Raw genomic sequence first — 20,343 nt, forward strand, 5'->3', positions numbered from 1 at the left:
TCGATACATAGCGCGCGCGATACGTCACACTGGTATAATATATGGGATTATACCTTTTACAAAATGTTACGTGTGGAGAGATATATAAACCTAAATATGAAATACATTACACCAAAAGACGTTCTATAATTCTCTCGCATATCATATAATAGTCAATATACACTATGTGCGTAGAGACTGGCAAAATAATATACAACTCTGAGAATCATTCATCTAATAAGGACAAAACTATTTCAACGATAATAACATAGCCTAGCTATTTTAAGAGTTTTGTTATATAGAATATAACAAAGGGAAAATAATAATAAAGGTTTTGCATATAAAAAAAGAGAAATAGAAAAAGAAAAAAAGTTATTATGTTAAACTGTAGCATCTATTTTATCTATTTTATCTATTTTAAAGATCCGGCACTAGAAATATAAATTGAATGTCCATCAGTTGTGATAATTTTCCATATATACTCGCGCAGTCTACCATCTGGATGCAGGTCCGGTGTCAGTAGTTGTAGCTGCATTGGCTCCTATGAATGGGTTTGTAGCAGCCGCTACATAAAAATATCATATTAGTCATATAACAAAAATTATTAGGGCGCTACTCGTGTATTTTATTATTATGCTTCTTTGCACAATAAAATTAAATTATCAAACATTAGATAATCGGGATATATTATTATCATTTAGATATATTTTCAACATTTTCTGTAAATAAAAGTGTATATACAAGGCGCAATTTATTATTATTCGTATATTATCCGCATTAGCTGATAATTCGTATTAAAGTAAAAAAACATTGAATATTTTATATAAAAGCGTATGGAATTTTCTCTATAAAACTCGACGTATTGAAATTTTCTAATAAAAAGAACTAGAAAAAAAACATGAGATTATTGGAAAATAATTTTTGCCTCTCGATCTACTTTTAATCTAAAGAGCAAATAAAGAAGATAATATAATTGATAAAAAAAGTGCTAAGATGAAGAGAAATATATATTTATATTACGTTTATGAAAAAAGTTTTGAATATATATATGCGTATCTAACAAACAAGAGTGATAAAGCTTTAAATGCGTATCTAAAATATACAATAAGTCTCAAGTTTTTTTAGTAATGAATTTGCCCTCGTATGTCAAATAGCACGCGTATTTGCGGATTTATCGTCAGTTTTGTTTTATCCAGAGAGAGATAATAATATTGCGATATTATTTTTTAGTTTCCAATTCTTTTATATATGCATTATAAAATTTCCAATTTATATTTTCGACTTATTGCACATACTTTTGCCTCGTTAATCTACTTTACTTTATTTAAAAAAAGATACATTAAACGTCAAAAATACATGTATATTACAAATAAAAACAGACGTTTGGATATTTCACTAAAGAGTAAAAAGAGCGAAACATAAAGAGAGTAGACTGAAAATAATAACAAACAAATTAACGAAACGTAAAATAAAACATGTACATATATAGTGCGTATTTTTATTATAATGAAAATATCATTCATGTGGACATTTATCTCTGACACAAATTCCGATATAAATTAAGAACTGTTCAATAAAATTAAAAAAAAAAAAAAAAAAAAATATAAAGTATAATTATATATAGCTAAAAATTCTTTCACAAATAATAAAATATGTAATATTGTATTGTAATATTTGAAATGTTTGGTAAAAATGCAAAGAGGAATAATGTCAATAGCACGAAAATCCTGTTATTTGTGCGTATACGCACATTCGGAAAGACATGGACGCAGACATGTGCACGCTAGCATGTTCTCTCTCTCTCTCTCTCTCTCTCTCTCTCTCTCTCTCTCTCTCTCCCCCCCCCCTTCTCTCACTCTCATATACATGCATGCATATACATGAATGATAAAAAAAGGTAAAATTACAAATTTCGTTAAATTATTATAAAGCGTATCCCCTTTTTAGCATATACATACATGTATTAACTGAATAATATCAGTTTTTGACTAAAATTTGGCTGAAATTCCAATTTCGTTTGGAAAAGATATTCGTTTACGAGTGGATCCCATTGCGATATCAAAATTTCCTTTGTGGGACCCCATATTCTACATATATTGAAGTATTTTTGAGAATTTTTTCAGATTTTAAAAAATGGATATAATTCTTTATTTATTTACTTAAAACTAAAAAATTGATTTTTTTCACTAAAATTAACTTTTTCGTCTGAAAGTACGGAAAAAAATCCTAAAAAAAACATGTCTACAAAAATTTTGTAATTTTAGCTACAAATATCAAAGGAAGAAAAATTTCTTAAAACATATATTTAAGTCTCGCTTAAAACCAAAATGACGTTGGTGCAATCGGACCTAACAGGTTTTCACGATTATTTTAAAAATTCCAAGCAGTTTATTTTTTAGGTGGACCCTTTTCACATGGAATGCCCCATATATCCATGTGCATCGTACGTTCATATTGGTGTGTATAGAATTGTGTGGTTTTTGCGATAAAACTAAATAACCTATAGTTAGAACATGTATATATATTCGTGTGTTATTGTTTGCTACATAAATTATACAAAACATGATGGAGAACTCGAGAAATTCTTTTGAAAAATTTTAATCATTTTTTGCTACAGAAACAAAATATTCGCGTTTTTTTCATTTTAATAATATCTTTTTGTAATATATATTATAAGAACAGTTAATTGCTTCATTTATAGAAGAATATTTAGGAAAAATATTTAGGAAGAATATATTACTTTTCTAATGCAGTTTTAATAATTTATTAAAAGAGCAAATTCGTGAACAATTTTATTCTAAATGCAAAAGAAATTACAAGACAAGTTCAGCCTAGAGAATTAAAAACAAAATGCGGCTAAATTTTACATTATCGTTAAAGTACGAGAAAAAACAGAAAGAAATTTATGATTATCATCAGGTTTCTAGTTTTTGCACATAATTTTACATAATAAATCTATTTAATAAAGATTTTTTAAAATAATAATCTTAAAATGTGTAAAACAATTGCATAATCAAAAAATTATTTCAGCATAAAGTCTTTTTTCGATATGCTAAAATCGTCGTTGATATGAAAGCATATAAAATATATCATAATTAAAAAAAAAAGAAAAAAAGCAAACATTCTTGGATCGAATGATTAATGGTAATGTATAGAAGGTAGAACCACTCATAGCATGTACTTTCTATACATTCAAGAACTCGTAATACCAGTGGTATAAATCACACGTTCACCGCCGCTGTTTAGATTCGTGCTTTCGTTCACTGTTGACGTTGGTGCCGCCGATCCTGGTGTAGGCATGGCAAATATAGGTTGCTGTATGTTAGATGCATTTTGCGATGTACCACTTTGAGGTTGAGCTGTCACAGCATCATCATCGCTCTCGTCTTCCTGTGAATATACGTATTTCAATAATAATATTGCATTCTCATGTCTAAAAATTGTCTTGGGCAATTACATTTAATATTCGTTGTAATATATCCGTCTCCGAGAGATCATTTTATTCCGAGCGTGTTTTGGGCAAATGAGTTGTTGATCGCAACAATGGCAGATATATTGGATTTAGAGCAGCTGTCCTAAATATCTAACACATGTCTTCGTTGTTAATCGAATAAACTTTTCGCCAGTAATGCTCAGAGATGATTTCCTGGAGATAGAGACGACGGATATCAAATGTGTAATACGCAAAGACGAAAGACACGACAAGAATAAGAAACTTTATACATGTATGTAGTATCTTCTATAGCTGATAATATAACGAGCAAGGTACATAAAATAATGGATCACAAATGTAGAATAAATTTTTTTCGTATGCAACACTTTTTATACGTTCGTTGTGATTTTGTCTTTTTTTTTATCAATTTTCCTTAAAAGGTCTTTAAAGAAAAAATATTTTATCTTATTCTTCAGTCAAAAAGTGAATTTATTTCTTTACGGAGAATCATTTTATCAGTTACGGGATACATTTTATCCGATCCTATATGCATCATGTATGTATGCATATATTTTTCTATGTTTCGTTATATTTTCCTGGATATTGGATTATTTTCCTGTAATCTCATCGGTGTGTATATATTTTGCGATAAAATATCGATATCGAAAAAATACACACACACAAACACACCTATTATATATATATATAGAATCTATTATAGAGTGTACATCTACATGTAACAACAGCAACACTTATAATTTTATGTGTCAAATGATGTACTGCTTCTCTTACTTGTTAGTACTTCTAATGAAATATTTTTAAGTGTTGCAGTTATTCGAGCAATCGTATGTATAATTATTATGAGTTGTTGATGGTTCAGAATACACAACGCTTTTCATACATTCCCATAATAAATGTAATTTATCAGATTGGACGTTAATGCCAGTTATGCCGGTCATTAGATTGGATTCTCTTAGATTATTTTTTATATAGGGCAATGTAAAAAACATGTGTATTCAAAACTATCTAAAATTCGTAATAATAATACATGATTGCTCGTATAACTGCAACACTTAAAAATATTTCATTAGAAGTACTAAGAGAAGCAGTACATCATATGACATAAAATTCATCTGTGTCGTCAAGTCTAAGGTCAATTGAATTTTTATTAGAACTGAAATACAAGTCATACATTAGACTTTTATTTTACTATGTATTTATGACCTTGAATATCTTTATGTAATATCAATGAACTTGTATTTAAAAAGCCTATAAAATAAAAAATATAGCATTCCATTTAAAAAAATGAAGTTGACTTTGTAATGCCCTCAATGTCTCAACTCATCAAATAATCGTTTATTACTATATGATGTCCCCCTTTGTACTGAATATGTCGGTATGAACTATTTTTTCATGTCTTCATATTTCACAAATAATTTATTCGATTGTTATATATATATATATATATATATATATATATATATATATAGGTGTATATAATTGTTATATAAGATTCAAATAGATGTTTTGGCGAAAAATTTATTTTAAAATAAAATATCAAATATTATTAAAATGCAATTTAAAAAATATTTTTTTTCTCTGAAAGATAATGCAATCCTTTGTTTACTTTTTCATATATAATTAAAAATTATTATAATTTTTATTATAGTTAGTGCCAGAGGCGGTCTATTCGTGTGCTGGTTGTAAAAAATAATTCCAGAGGCGATCTATTCGTGTGCTGGTTGTTTTAAAAAATAATTCCAGAGGCGATCTATTCGTGTGCTGGTTGTTTTAAAAAATAATTCCAGAGGCGATCTATTCGTATGCTGGTTGTTTTAAAAAATAATTCCAGAGGCGATCTATTCGTGTGCTGGTTGTTTTAAAAAATAATTCCAGAGGCGATCTATTCGTGTGCTGGTTTTAAAAAATAATTCCAGAGGCGATCTATTCGTGTGCTGGTTGTTTTAAAAAATAATTCCAGAGGCCATCTATTCGTGTGCGGGTTATTTTAAAAAATAATTCCAGAGGCCATCTATTCGTGTGCTAGTTTTAAAATATAATTCCAGAGGCGATCTATTCGTGTGCTGATTGTTTCACAAAATATTTTATACCAAATGCGGTTAGCATGTGCGCTTTGGTTTAGTGAAAAATGTGGCATTTATATTGTCAAAAAATTTTTAATAATAATTATTATTTCTATTATAAATCTACGATTTTAGATTTTATAAACAAAGGATTGCACTTATTTTTCAGAAACGTTTTTTAAATATTGAAAAAATTATTTTAAAATATATAGAATTGTTAGGAAGTATGTTACATGTGGCATTTTATTTCTTGGCATAAGATTTTATAATATAACAATCTATTTTCCTTTGCAGGCGACAATTTTTAAAGGCATTGACATTGAAGGCCCAAGAAGCTAACTCCAATATTATAAAGATTACCAAGGGTACTGATGATGAATCCATCGATTTTTGTAAATCAAAGGGATCACTCAACATGGATTCAAAAATCAGTACCCAGGTAATGCAATGCTTGGAGTCAAATAAAGGTATGTATAACCAAAATGACAATTGCGATGATAACAATTTTTTTGTTATTGACAAGAAAGCCCTTCTAGACAGTTCTTGTATACAGGTAAACTTGCCTGAAGGCCGTCGGATTGTTGACAATTGTGATGATAACAATTTTCTTGTTATTGACAACGAAGCCCTTCCAGACAGTTCTTGTATACAAGAAAACTTGCCTGAAGGCCGTCGCATTGTCTTCTTTTTAGCTGGAAGGCTTCAGAGAAACCCCGTCGCATTGTCGATGACAATTGCGATGATAACAATTCTCTTGTTGTTAACGAAGCCCTTCTAGACAATTCTTGTATACAAGAAAACTCACCTGAAGGCCGTCGCATTGTCGATGACAATTGCGATGATAACAATTCTCTTGTTATTGACAACGAAGCCCTTCCAGACAGTTGTTGTATACAAGAAGACTTGCCTGAAGGCCGTTGCATTGTCGACATTTCTCATATATGGAATAAAATCCAAAAAACATTTAATGATCATATGAAAGGAATAGAGTGCCAATTTAGAGATTGGAAACTCACGCATACTGTTCGCAAAGGGTTAAAGACGCAGTTTTTCTTTAAGTGCCAAATGTGCAATACTGCAGCCAACTTCTGGTCAGAACCCAAAGAGCCAAAAACATTGGACATTCATATGGCTGCTGTAGCAGGAACTATAACAGTGGGAATTGGCTATGCTCAGCTGGAAGAACTGTGTGCAGCCATGAATATTCCATGTATGTCCGAGAAAACTTATATTAAAAATCGAGAAAAATTAGTCGATGATTTTGAGAAAACAGCCATGGAAAATATGAAAATGGCTGGCGAAGTTGAAAAGCAACTCGCTCTCGAAAGGAACAATGTTATAAACGGTATTCCGTACATAACTGTTATAGCGGATGGTAGTTGGATGAAGAGATCGTACGGCACCGCCTACGATTCTCTTTCCGGTGTTGGTGCTATAATTGGTTACCGCACGAAAAAGATTCTCTTCGTCGGTGTCCGCAATAAATTTTGCACGATATGTGATGTAGCGGAACGAAACAGAATCGAACCAAGAGATCATAAATGCTATAAAAATTTTGATCGTAATGCAAGCTCCACAAGAATGGAGAGCGACGCCATTGCAGAAGGCTTTAAATGTAGTCTGGAAATGCATGGATTAATTTATAGAACGGTTATTGCCGATGGTGATAGCAGCGTATATCAGGCCATCGTTGATAGCAGACCATATCGGGAACAAATGGTGATCGTCAAAAAAATTGAATGTACTAATCATTTGCTTCGAAATCTATGCAAAAAGCTGAAGGCTGTAGCAGAGACAACTCAGCAAAAAACGCAGAGAAAGCGTGGTTTCGTCAAGCTACGAAATGTTGTAAAAGACAACATTTCAAAAATACGAAAAGAGGTGATAGAAGCAATTGATTTACAAAGAGAACAAGAGCAATCTGACGATTATAAGGCTACAGAATTACAAAAAGATATATTAAATATTCCTAGCCATATATTTGGTGAACATAAACGATGTAAGGAACGCGGTCGTATATGTGACCTTGATGAAACGAAGAAAAATTATGTACCTTTTCTTAAGTTGCACGGTCTTTACCAAAAAGTTGAGAATGCTATCATATATATAAGCACTTATTCCGACAGCTTGTTGTTCAAATTAACCAACAATCCTGCAGAGTCGTTCAATTCGATAATCTGCAAAGAAATTGGTGGTAAGCGCATTAATTTTGGTAACCGGGGCTCCTACAATGCTAGAGTTGCGGGAGCAGTTGTGCAATTTAATACGCAACAAGTTCTCACGAAAGTACATAAAAGCATGGGTAGCAATGTTCCTCCTGTTATCGAGACTCTGGAAAAGCGACGACAAGCAAAAGTTGCAAGAACTAGAGAATCTCGGGAAGTAAATGGAAAGCAAAAGAAATTTAAAAGGGAGTCAGGAACAGATTGTCATTACGGTCCGCAATCACAAAAACCGGATCTTCCACCCGATGTTCTTGAACAACTTCGACAAAATCATTTGGAAAAGTTGTTTGAAAATGGGAAAAATTGGAGACAAATTGAACGTAATACGACGGAGCAAAGTGATTCAAATTTGTGGCATACATTGAGACAGGAATTGTTGACGGCGTCTAATTTTGGAACCGTATGTCGCATGAGACCGACAACGTCTTGCGTCGCGACTGTAAAGAACCTTTTATTTCCTCCCTCTGTCGATACTGCGGCTATGAAATATGGTCGCGAAATGGAAAAAATTGCGAAAAAAGAATTAGCCGTAACATTAAAAAAGGAGATAAAAACTTGCGGATTATTTATTGATATTAAAAATCCATGCTTGGGTGCTTCTCCTGACGGACTCATAGATGAAGATGGTCTGGTAGAAATTAAATGTCCTCTATCAGCTGAGCATTTAACAGCGGAAGAGGCTTTAAAGACGTTGCCTCAACTGAAAGGCATCTTTGATAAGAAAAATCCAGATAAGATGAATCGAAATCATAGATTTTTCTATCAAATTCAAGGCCAGTTAAATATAACGCAGCGAGATTATTGTATCTTCGCTGTGTGGACGCCAAACAGCTTGAAAATAGTACGTGTTAATAGGGACAATGTATTTTGGAGTAATCAAATGCTGCCCTTTTTAACACGTTTCTATTACGATTGCATGCTTCCGGAAATCTTAGATAGTCGGCATAATAGACATATGCCAATTAGAAATCCAAGCTATATAATAGAAGCTAAAGAAGAAGCAGCCAAAAAAAGAATTAACCGAACAAGTCTTCGACAGTGTAATGTAGAAGACGAAAACCTTGCCAAAGAAAATAAATGTTTCGATTCAAATATTTTATCGATAGAAGCAACTATTACTGCTTTGAATGCAGAACAAGATGATGATTGCATCTTGGTTAGTTGCTCGAGAAATACAGAAGAGTTAACTGAACACGATATGGCAAAACAGAAAGAATTTCTAGATAATTTGGTAGCTCCTTTTTATTTGGTAAAGGCTAATGTATTACCTTTACATAGTAAAATAAATGACGAATCATTGGATCGATTGTTGCGCGTTATAAGAGATAATTCTTGTTTTGAAACACAAAGTGTGCTATATGTGGAATATCCTCATATAATTGAAGCAAGTCGTAACGACAAAAGCTTACAAATTATTGGAGGAAATTGCAATGATCACTGGCGATGTATTTCTTTTGACGGCACCAAGCTTCGAGTGTACGACAATCTACCTGGCTGTACATACGATAAATTGGTGGCTAAAGAAAAAAATTACATTCATCGCCGTTATCCACAAATAAATAAAAATAATATAATATTTGAAAAGGTTCAAATACAACCTGATGCTATATGTTGTGGAATCTTTGCTGCAGCATTTGCTACAACTATAGCTTTAGGAGGAAATCCTTGTAAAGATACATATTGTAATAATGTTAAATATATGAGGCAACATTTTCTTCAAATTGTAGCAGAAAATAAATTGTCGCCTTTTCCTAAATAATAAAAATTTATCAAATCAATAATTTGTGATATTCCAATAAATATCGTTGCAAAAAGACGCCTCAATGCAAATGTCTCGTTTGCTATAATCGGAGAGACGAAAAAAAAAACATTTTGTGGTTGCGTTCTCACGGGAATGGGCGATGGAGGGGCCCATTCTATCCTCGATATTTAAATAAATATTATATATTTTTTTATTAACGAGTTACATGTAATATATCAATATAATTACTTATCATTCACATGTGTGTGTATGAATATATTTACTGAGTGTTCTAAATAAAACGTTACAAATTTTTATCTCTAAAAATATTATTTTTAGAAAATAATGCTGCAAATAAAAGTTCCAGTATTTCAACGGGGATATACATAAGTTGATGTTACAGAAATGTTTGTAGAAGACAATTTTCAAGGTCATTTTAAAATCAACTTGATTATTTTATATGGATTATTCTAAGTATTTATGTTAATTGATTCCTTGTAATATTCTGCATACAAAATTATAAGGATAAAAGTCAATAATTGAACGGTTTACGAGATATTTTACATAATCTAACATATTTTGATATAAAATAAAAAATATTTCGTAAAATATTTAGTGTTCGATAATACTTTTATGTATAGAATAAGTAGACAAATCAAATATAAAAAAGATACATAGTTATTTTTAAGAAAAATATACAATTTGCAACATGCAGCTATATATTTTTTCGTAAAAACAACAACGTGTTTGTTTATACCAATTGATTCGTCTAATTATTCTATACATAAAAGTAAGATTATTGAAAACTAAATATTTTACGAGATATTTTGTATTTTACCCTCATTAACCTGGCACCCCCACCATAAAAAATCGAGTTCGGCTATAGTGCATAATTAAGTGCTAATTTGTTACTAATTAATTGCCCTAAGCGCGAATTTTTTGCTCCTACCGATTAGCAGGAAGACGTAATTAAAGATGGGGGTGCTAGCTTGCCATTAAGCTAGCACCCCCACTTCCGGAAAACACTTATAGCGAATCAAAAATAAAAAAACCAATACATCAGAATTAATTGCTAATTAATTGCTCAAAGATACTGCAAACAGATACTGCAAACAGATTTTGAAAATTTAGAATTTTTAATTATGAACCATTATGCACCAATATGACATACTATAAGAGTAAAGTACACTAACGCAATTAATTGCTGTAATAAATTTGGTCTCAAAATGTTTCCCTAATTAATTGCTGTTAAGATATGCAGTATCGAATTAATTGCTCCACGTTTTACTTAGAAAAATCGACTCGAAAAGGTGGCGGTGCTAGCATGCCCTTTAGAGTAAAGTACATTAACGCAATTAATTGCTGCTATGATTTTGGTCTCTAAATGTTTGTTTAATTAATTGTTTTTAAGATATGCAGCGTCGAATTAATTGCTCCACGTTTTACTTAGAAAAATCGACTTGAACAAGTATAGAATAGAATATCGAATTTATTACTCAGTCATTTAGCAATACTATTTAAATTAAATAAATGTAACTTAAAATAGAACAGCATAAGTTTGCTAGATATTTTTTGCATTTGAATGCAAATTCGTTAATTTTGCTTTAATATATGTTGTAATATGCAAATTATATAATATACTATTATATTGTATAATATATAGTATATTCTATAGAGTACATATAATGTACATATAGTGTATTATATAATATATTACTAATATGGTATTTTTGTCAACAATTAAAATGCGACATGAGCTTATTGATTTTTTTTTATAAAATATTACTTTATAGTCATATTGTTTTATAATACAAAAAGTATTATAAATAAAAATTTTATTTAAATTTTATTTAATCATTGCGTTTTTAAATTATCACATACAGCGACAGCCATATGTGAAAGTGTTTAACAAAAATAAGTGGAACAGGACGTGAAGATGGCTAATCTCTATCACTTTTTATTCACCACTGGAATATTAAAGAGAAAGAAAGAGATGTGAATGCTCTATTTTCACGCTATATTTTTACTTTTCACATTTGGTATAGGATATGAACTTTGTCTTCTCAGTTTCACGCACACTTGCTCACGTCTTATATCGTGTGTCGTGCGCGCGGCTTTGGCTTGTAGATCAAAAGACGCGCCGTGGATGCCGCGAATAAAGAAAAGCGCGATAAGTCAAAGCAATTACTAATAAATTGGTTCCTACCAGTCTTTCGCGATATCTCGAGCAGTAATCATCTGTGGAAAGCGTTTTTCGAACAGAAATTCTTCGCTCTCGCGTATGCGTTATTAATACGTTGTGCAATTTTCTTCATCACTTCTTTGTGATTTCTGTTGTGCTTTAAGATGCGTGTCGGAAGACCAGTGAAAATAGATATTGAATTATTAACGCAAAAAGTTTTGGAATACAAAGATAGGATTATAACAACGAAGGGTACTATTATTTCGAAGTGCGATTCTGTTTGGATTACAATCGCAAAGGAATTGGATTATATCACTACACCCGCTTCATTATATACATATGTGACATGCAATAAATGCGGCCTAAGGGATAAATTAATTCCTCCTGCGATACTTCCGCCTGTGATTCAAAATGTAGAGGAAACATATTCAAACGCCGTAGATTCATCAGCCGATACTACAAAATCACTCGACGTCAGCAATGCAGACGATGCACGTACATTCACAATTACAATACCCAAAGAAGAATTTATGTCATTAATTATGCGTAAAATTTATCGGCGAAGAGATAAAGGTAAGCCAGAATCTATATGTGAATATATAATATTACAATCTGGAATGTGGCAACATGTATTTAATGAAAAAATTTGGGCAGCTACTAAAATAACTTGTGGTTTTAATTTCAAAAATCATAAATTATTGCTAAATGGGGAATATGGATATGCAAATGGTACATGCAAATGTGGTGCTATAATTAAATGCGATATAAATAATTCTATTGCAAATGATCTGACAACAAAAATTGTTTGTACTTTTATTGAAGGTAAAGGTCGTTGTGGAAAACGATATCTTAGACGTCCTATTAGAGATAAAATCGCGGAAAAATTGAAAAAAACTACGGCAATGGTCTATCATACAGAATTAGCTGAAGATTTAATGAGTGACAAGCGATACCGCGGAACCTCCACATTTATTTAGCACAAATGTTTTAAGAGTCGCAAAAAAAATTATAGAAGAAGATTATCTGGATAAAGATCCCCTGAAAGCATTATTATTAATGCAGTTGGAATCTTTACGAGATATTATACATAATATTGGCTTAAATCCATTTTTTATACATTATTGGTCTAATTATCAAATAAATGTGTATAGATCATATGCAATGTCTGAGCCTTGTATTTATATTGATGCAACTGGTAGTTTAATAAAAAAAATTAAGAGATTTGATCGATCTAAATCGAAACATATATTTCTTTATAATGCTGTAATTAATTGTGAAAGTAGTAAAGGTCTTTTTCCAGTATGTCAAATGTTGTCGGAGAGTCACAATACTAATGCGATTCAATTTTGGCTATCAGAGTGGATTCGTTTAGGTGCACCTCATCCACGAGAAGTCGTATGCGATTTTTCAAGGGCACTTTTGACAGCAGCTATTCGTTCTTTTGCAGGAAATTTAACTCTAGAAAGCTATTTTGATGCATGCAAGGATGACCAATTGCCAATGTGTTACATACGGATTGATGTAGCGCATTTTATAAAAAAATATAGCAACTTTTTAAAAATTTCACGGCCAAGAATTAAAAAATTTTATTTATCTTTGTTAGGACAATTGATTCTATGTCGTAATATAGAAATAGCTCAAGAAATTTTAACTTCTCTTTTAGTAATTTCTAGGAGTGAAACTGAAGGCTATACCCAACAAAATAAACCAACTATGTGCGAAGAATACAAAATGAAAGTAAAACGTTTCATGTCAGCTGATGAAGAAACACAGTTTTTAGAAACAGAAGATTCGAATGCTGACGATAATGACGATAATGAGGATCATGAGGATGCAACAAACGGATGGCACCACTGGGCAAAATCTATAGATGAGAAAGTACAAATGAAAATTACTGATACGGGTGATCGAGAAAATGCACATTACATGCCTGCGTTTGCTGATAAATTAATAGCAGACACAAAATATTTGCCTTTATGGTCCTGCATATGTCGTGATAAATTTGGATTTGGAAGGATACCAGCAAGCAGTGCATCTGTTGAAGGAGATTTTCATATAATAAAAAATATATTTTTTAAAAGTGAACAAACGCCGATGCGCGCAGATTTATTTGTAACAAAACATGTTAAGATTCTTAGCGGTTGTAGCATGCAGTATTTACTTTAGATTTATGTTCATAGTCATGCATTATTTTGTATTCATCGTTAGTTTATTTTTGCGCAATGCGTTTAGGCTATTTCTATGTGTAATGTCGATTTGGTGTGGATTGATTTGTGAACGCCCGATAGTTGGCGTGTCAGTCAGTTGTAGCCGAGAGGTTCATGCCATATGTGTGTACGGACAGCGTTGTACAGTGCGTATTCGACATTAAAATAAATACAGTTAAGAGCAAAACATATTCATTCGATTAATATGTGCCAAGCACCGGTCCTCTGGTAAGGACACTAACATATTTTGGTCCTTCGAGCCGGATACGCCCGAAAAGGCCGCACAAGTCCGTACGCTTAACCTCGAAGTAGCAGGCCAGAAGTGAGATCACAAAGACCAGTTCGCGCATGCGTAGCGACGCAAGTTAGGCACGCGAGTTAGGTTACACGTGCAAGTGAGGTTATACCGCGAGTGCGAGAAGTTTTCCATACGAGAGTCTCTCGCACATTAGACATTTTTCGAGCATTCGACGTGTTCAAGTAATTCAAAAAGGTGACAGCTTCGACGTCATATATCAATAATGACGGACGCAGCAGCGACACTCAAAGCATGCAAGGCCAAACGCAAGCAAATAAAGGGAAGTCTAACGCGATGCAGTACATACTTAACCGATTTAAGCGTTCCAGACGTATCAGTAATTGAGTTGCGTCAACGCTTACAAAAGGTGAGTGATTTGTGGGAGGCTTTCAATGAAGCACAATCGGCCATCGAAGAGCTCGAACCCGAGGAAGCAGATGAGATAATCCATCTTCAGGAGAGAGACACGTTCGAGAATAGATATTTCGCAGTCAGCGTGGAGCTGGAAACTTTGATTGACAGGAAGATCGCCGACGCACGGCCTCCTCAGTCATCCCGCCACAATAATGCCGCGCCAAACGCGCCGCATTACAGAGAGAGAACGCCAGCGTCTCAGGGAAGTAATTTTCCAAACGAACATTTAAAGTTGCCACGTGTTACTTTGCCTACTTTTTCAGGAAACTATGAACAATGGATTCCATTCCGAAATATGTTCGTAAGCATGATCCACGAGAATCCAATATTGCCAAACGTACAAAAAATACAGTATCTTATGTCGGCCCTGACGAATGAAGCCAAGGATGTCATCAGCTCATTGGAGACGTCAGACGAGAATTATCCTGAGGCTTGGAGAATGCTAAAGGAAAGGTACGATGATGACAGCTTCATCATTCAGAAGCATGTCAAGGCACTCTTCCAACAACCCGTGCTGCATAAGGAAAATCACCTCGAGTTACGGCAGTTGTTAGATAATATGCTAAAGCATATACGAGCACTCAAGGCGCTAAAAAGGCCCACTCATCAGTGGGATGATCTCATAATTTACATGGTAACGAGCAGGCTGGATCAGACCACAAGTAAGGAGTGGGAAACCACGTTAAAAAGAGGAGAAATACCTACGTTCAATCAATTGACGAACTTTCTTGCACAACGATGCAGAGCTCTTGAGGCATCATCTCGTAACCAGCGGACCACTCTCGATACGGCGAAGGTGGGCAAATCAGACAAAAATAAAGGCACAGCAGCACACGTATCGACCACGAACGTCATGTGTGCCTATTGCGGAAAGGGAGACCATCCTATATACAAATGCGCTAATTATCTGGAACTAGATGTGGATCGGCGCATAAAGGAAGCGAAGTCTCGTAAATTATGTTTGAATTGTCTGAAAGTTGCAGCTCACCAGGCTAAACAATGTGGATCAGGATCTTGTCGAAAATGCAATAAGCGTCATAATACATTGCTGCATTTGGAGCAGGCGACTAAGCAGCCTGAGTCCGAGGTCACGAAGACATCCACTCCTCCTGATAAGGATCACGTAATATCTACAAGTGTAAATCATGCCGCGGTCAGCTAAAATAAACAGGTAATCCTTGCGACGGCAATAGTTAACATTCTGGATGCAGGAGGCATTCTAAAGCCTTGTCGAGCGCTGCTGGATAGCGGATCTCAATCCTGTTTTATCACCTCTAAGTGCGTCAAGAAATTAGGTATCAGACAATACGCTACAAACATACCAATCCTCGGCGTGGGTGAGTTATCAACGCAAACACGTGGACTTGCAAAGGTGACACTACAATCAAGGATCAACGGTTTTCAAGCTAAGCTTGATTGTCTGATAATCGAAAAAATAACTCAAGCTCTTCCAGTCAACTATCTCAATCTTCACGAACTACAGATTCCAGACGGCATTACGTTGGCAGATCCTGAATTCAATCGTTCGTCTGACGTTGAATTATTACTTGGCGCGGAAATATTCTTGGATCTAATGTGCATCGGAAGAATTAAGCTCTCAAACGATCAACCGGTCTGGCAGAAGACGCTGCTTGGATGGGTCGCTTCCGGCAACTTTGTGACGCGAGAACGACCAAGGATTGCCACGATATGTAATCTATCGATTAACGATCAACTCAACTCGAATCTCGCGCGTTTTTGGCAAATCGAGCGGGCAGAGCGACAAAATACGCGAACACCTGAAGAGCGCATTTGTGACGCACATTTCACACAGCTTACAAGCGCAATAATGAAGGTCGATTCATTGTAACTCTACCAACGAGACCAGAGATACTACGGAAACTAGGAGAGTCAAAGAACATCGCTCTCGACAGATTCAAGAAATTGGAGCGCAAGCTGAGGCTACAACCTAACCTGAAGGAAGAGTATGCTGATTTCATACACGAATACTTGAGCTTACGGCACATGAGAGAGTTTAAACCGGACGCAGCGGCAATTCAGGATACAGGCTCTCATTGTTATTTACCTCATCATTGTGTAATAAAGGAAACGAGTACCACCACAAGACTTAGGGTGGTTTTCGACGTATCAAGTCAGACGACGAGTGGAGTATCATTGAACGACTCCTTAATGGTTGGTCCGGTGTTGCAGCAAGAATTATTTTGCATACTTCTTCGATTTAGAAGCTTCAAATACGCCCTGACCGCAGACATTGCCAAGATGTACAGGCAGGTGCTATTAAATGAGAATCAAATCCCGCTACAGCGCATTTTATGGCGAGATCAATCAACAGAGGAAATCAAAACTTACGAGTTGCTAACGCTAACTTACGGAACGGCGCCAGCTTCATTTCTAGCCACCAAGGTTATACATCAGCTCGCGGATTTAGAAGAGGATCAGTTTCCCGTAGGGGCGAAGATAGCGCGTCGCGACTTTTATGTCGACGATCTAATTACGGGAGCGAATTCAAAGGAGGAAGCTTTAATCATCCGTAATCAAATAACCGCATTGCTCGAGCGAGGAGGTTTCACACTCAGAAAATGGACCTCAAATAGCGAAGACTTGTTGAAAGATTTCATTGAGTCCTCAAATGTCAGCGCATTACTAGAGCTAGATAAGGATGGAACTTCAAAAACACTAGGAGTCAAATGGAGCCCCTCAAGAGATGTATTGCAATATACGATCTGTATGCAAGCATCAGAATCGAGCACTTGCACCAAAAGATCGATCTTATCTAACATCGCTCGAATATTTGATCCCCTTGGACTTCTGGGACCGGTGATCTTACCTGCCAAAATTATGATTCAGAGACTTTGGAAACTTCAAATCGATTGGGACGAATCATTACCCTCGGACATTTATACGGAATGGACGGATTACGTCTTGAAGATACAGGATCTCAACGAATTCAAAGTACGGCGTAAGGTATTTCATGATGGTAATGACGTGCATTTCGAGCTTCACGGATTTTGCGATGCAAGCGAGCGTGCGTATGGAGCTTGTATCTATGTACGGAGTATCGATTCGCATGGATTCGTTCAAACTCATCTACTCTGCTCCAAATCTCGCGTCGCTCCTGTCAGAACGATTTCAATTCCCAGGCTGGAGTTATGTGGAGCTGAACTACTTACACGATTAATGGACAAGGTCAAACATGCCTTAGAGCTCGACATCAAGAAATGTTACTATTGGACCGACTCCTCGATAGTGCTCCACTGGATCAGAGCTACCAACAAGAAATTGCCTGTTTTTGTCGCTCACCGAGTCGGCGAAATACAGGAATTGAGCGCAGTCGACATGTGGAGCCACGTAGAAACCAAGGAAAATCCAGTTGACTTAGTTTCAAGAGGCATAAGTCCGCAGGAATTAATCAACTCTCAACTGTGGTGGAGCGGTCCTGGATGGTTGCAGGAAGATATCGTTATTCTGCCGCATTCGGAGATCATGGAGTCGGAGGAGAGTCAGCTGTACGAAACGGATAAATCAATGATCATATCAATGCCTACGCAAGCAGACATTGATCCATTCGACAAGTTCTCAAATTTCAGCAAGCTTCTTCGAGTCACCGCGATGTGCATAAGATTTGCACGCATCTGTAAAAGGAATCATAATTTTAGACCGTCAGATCCATTGTCCGTCGAAGAGCTGGAATGCACTAGAAAAGGTCTTGTACGAAAAGAACAGCGAACAGCTCAAGAATTGAATGCCTTGCGAAACGGTATCGAGATTTCACATAAAAGCAGCATAAGAGCAATGAATCCTTTCCTCGATGAGGAGGATATTTTGCGTGTTGGCGGTAGATTGAAGCATTTGACACTTCTGCCTGACACTAAACATCCTATATTATTGCCTCGTCGTGCGAGATTAACTGAGTTAATCATTCAATATGAGCACAAGAAGAATCTTCACGCTGGAGTTGAAGCAATCCTCGCTGCGGTACGACTACTCTATTGGCCGATCAGGGCGCGCGGCATTATTAAAAAGTTATTGCGCCAATGTATTACTTGTTTCAAGTCTCGTCCACGGAGATCAGAACAAATAATGGGTAACCTTCCATCGCATAGAATTACAATCACGAGACCATTCAACTCTACAGGCATAGATTTTTGCGGACCGATATATATCCGCGAAGGAAAACGAAAAAACAGCAAGCATGTTAAAACATACGTTGCAGTCTTTGTATGTATGGCCACGAAGGCTGCACACTTGGAGGTCGTGTCGGACTTGACCACAGACGCCTTTCTCAACGCCTTCAAGCGATTTATCAGTCGCAGAGGAAGACCGAGTGACATGTTCTGAGACAATGGCACAAATTTCGTCGGAGCTAAGCGGGAATTGGAGGATCTCAGGAAGCTGTTCACCCAGGAGGAGCACCAACGCAAGGTTATTGATACGACTTCCAGCGAAGGAATAAAGTGGCACTTCATTCCTCCCCGAGCGCCACATTTCGGCGGTTTGTGGGAGGCTGTCGTCAAATCTTTCAAAAGCCACTTCTACAAAGTAGCATCGGAAGCAGCGTTGACGTTCGAGGAAGCCTCTACACTTGTTACACAAATAGAAGCAGTCCTCAACTCGAGACCCCTTTGCGCTCTCTCATCAGACCCTAACGATCTAAATTATCTGTTCCCAGGTCACTTTCTTGTAGGCAGCTCACTGATATCATATCCTGAACCAGACATAACACAGGTTAAAATAAATCGGCTGTCGAGATGGCAACGACTGGAGCAGATACGCCAGCATTTCTGGAAACGCTGGTCATGCGAATATCTTTCGCAACTGCAGCGACGCACCAAGTGGCAGGCTAATCGTGGTGAGCAGCTGAAAGCTGGACAATTGGTGATATGCAGAGAGGATGGACTGCCATCTTTAAAATGGACATTGGGCAGAGTACAGGAAATTTGTTCTGGAGACGATCATATTGCGATTATCAAGACGGCAAAAGGGATTTTTAAAAGGCCGGCCGTAAAATTAAGCATACTTCCCGTCGAGTCTTCTGCGAGTATTATAGAGAATTGACATTCATACGAAATTTGACATAGTTTAAGTTCTTTGCCACCTGAGTGGATGTGATGTTTCATTAAAATTGTTATGTTAATACCCATAAGGTATCAAGGCGCGCGGTATGTGCATGCAGTATTTACTTTAGATTTATGTTCATAGTCATGCATTATTTTGTATTCATCGTTAGTTTATTTTTGCGCAATGCGTTTAGGCTATTTCTATGTGTAACGTCGATTTGGTGTGGATTGATTTGTGAACGCCCGATAGTTGGCGTGTCAGTCAGTTGTAGCCGAGAGGTTCATGCCATATGTGTGTACGGACAGCGTTGTACAGTGCGTATTCGACATTAAAATAAATACAGTTAAGAGCAAAAACATATTCATTCGATTAATACGTGCCAAGCACCGGTCCTCTGGTAAGGACACTAACAGCGGTCGTGTAAAACTAATAAATGCAATGTTTCAGGACAAAGATATAGAAATAGGAGAGATAACGGAAAAAATTGTAGAAGGATCCCCGACAATTATATCGGAACAATTTCCAGAGACTGATAATATCAATATGGAAATTAATGTTGAATGTCCTGTGTGTGCTAATGGAGACGAACCTACTGGTGCGCATGTATGTTGTATCTGCCACAAAAACGTTCATGCTATTGATGCTTGTTCTAGAAGTCGCCAGTTGGAGAAGAAGGATATGGACAGAAACGCATTTGCAAAAAATGTGAAACAGTTGGTAAT

General features: G+C 35.5%; 3 protein-coding genes across 3 annotated transcripts; 2 read left to right on the plus strand and 1 right to left on the minus strand.

Annotated features, from left to right (window-relative positions):
* Positions 1-397: 397 nt before the first annotated feature.
* LOC145937891 (uncharacterized) lies at positions 398-6,218 on the minus strand. The gene is made up of 3 exons (XM_083041250.1): positions 6,159-6,218; positions 3,189-3,423; positions 398-544 (listed from the first exon to the last, which is right to left on the minus strand). The coding sequence occupies exons 1-3, from the start codon at positions 6,216-6,218 to the stop codon at positions 471-473; spliced, it is 369 nt and encodes a 122-aa protein (XP_082897376.1). The 3' UTR covers positions 398-470.
* A 115-nt stretch (positions 6,219-6,333) lies between these two features.
* LOC145937893 (uncharacterized) lies at positions 6,334-9,480 on the plus strand. Its single transcript, XM_083041251.1, has one exon. It carries the CDS (start codon positions 6,472-6,474, stop codon positions 9,478-9,480), a length of 3,009 nt encoding a protein of 1,002 aa, XP_082897377.1. The 5' UTR covers positions 6,334-6,471.
* A 4,892-nt stretch (positions 9,481-14,372) lies between these two features.
* LOC145937894 (uncharacterized) lies at positions 14,373-19,618 on the plus strand. Its single transcript, XM_083041252.1, has 4 exons — positions 14,373-15,686; positions 15,843-16,254; positions 16,377-18,538; positions 18,932-19,618. Exons 1-4 carry the CDS (start codon positions 14,373-14,375, stop codon positions 19,616-19,618), a joined length of 4,575 nt encoding a protein of 1,524 aa, XP_082897378.1.
* The last annotated feature ends 725 nt before the right edge of the window (positions 19,619-20,343 follow it).

The sequence above is a fragment of the Prenolepis imparis genome, unplaced genomic scaffold (assembly GCF_030444845.1).
Source record: "Prenolepis imparis isolate NDT839.2.m4 unplaced genomic scaffold, iyPreImpa1.0 SCAF_6, whole genome shotgun sequence".
NCBI lineage: Eukaryota > Metazoa > Arthropoda > Insecta > Hymenoptera > Formicidae > Prenolepis > Prenolepis imparis.

Excerpts from the sequence above, each read along its gene's own strand:
- LOC145937891 (XM_083041250.1), bottom strand. The coding sequence starts at position 6,218 with ATGCGACGGGGTTTCTCTGAAGCCTTCCAGCTAAAAAGAAGACAATGC. Across the intron at positions 3,424-6,158 it reads GACAATGCGACGGCCTTCAG|ACAATTTTTAGACATGAGAA; the intron begins GCAAGTTTTCTT and ends TAATTGCCCAAG. Across the intron at positions 545-3,188 it reads ACGTGTGATTTATACCACTG|CGGCTGCTACAAACCCATTC; the intron begins GTATTACGAGTT and ends ATTTTTATGTAG.
- LOC145937893 (XM_083041251.1), top strand. The coding sequence starts at position 6,472 with ATGAAAGGAATAGAGTGCCAATTTAGAGATTGGAAACTCACGCATACT.
- LOC145937894 (XM_083041252.1), top strand. The coding sequence starts at position 14,373 with ATGACGGACGCAGCAGCGACACTCAAAGCATGCAAGGCCAAACGCAAG. Across the intron at positions 15,687-15,842 it reads CTCCTCCTGATAAGGATCAC|TGCGTCAAGAAATTAGGTAT; the intron begins GTAATATCTACA and ends ATCACCTCTAAG. Across the intron at positions 16,255-16,376 it reads ACCAAGGATTGCCACGATAT|CTTACAAGCGCAATAATGAA; the intron begins GTAATCTATCGA and ends CATTTCACACAG.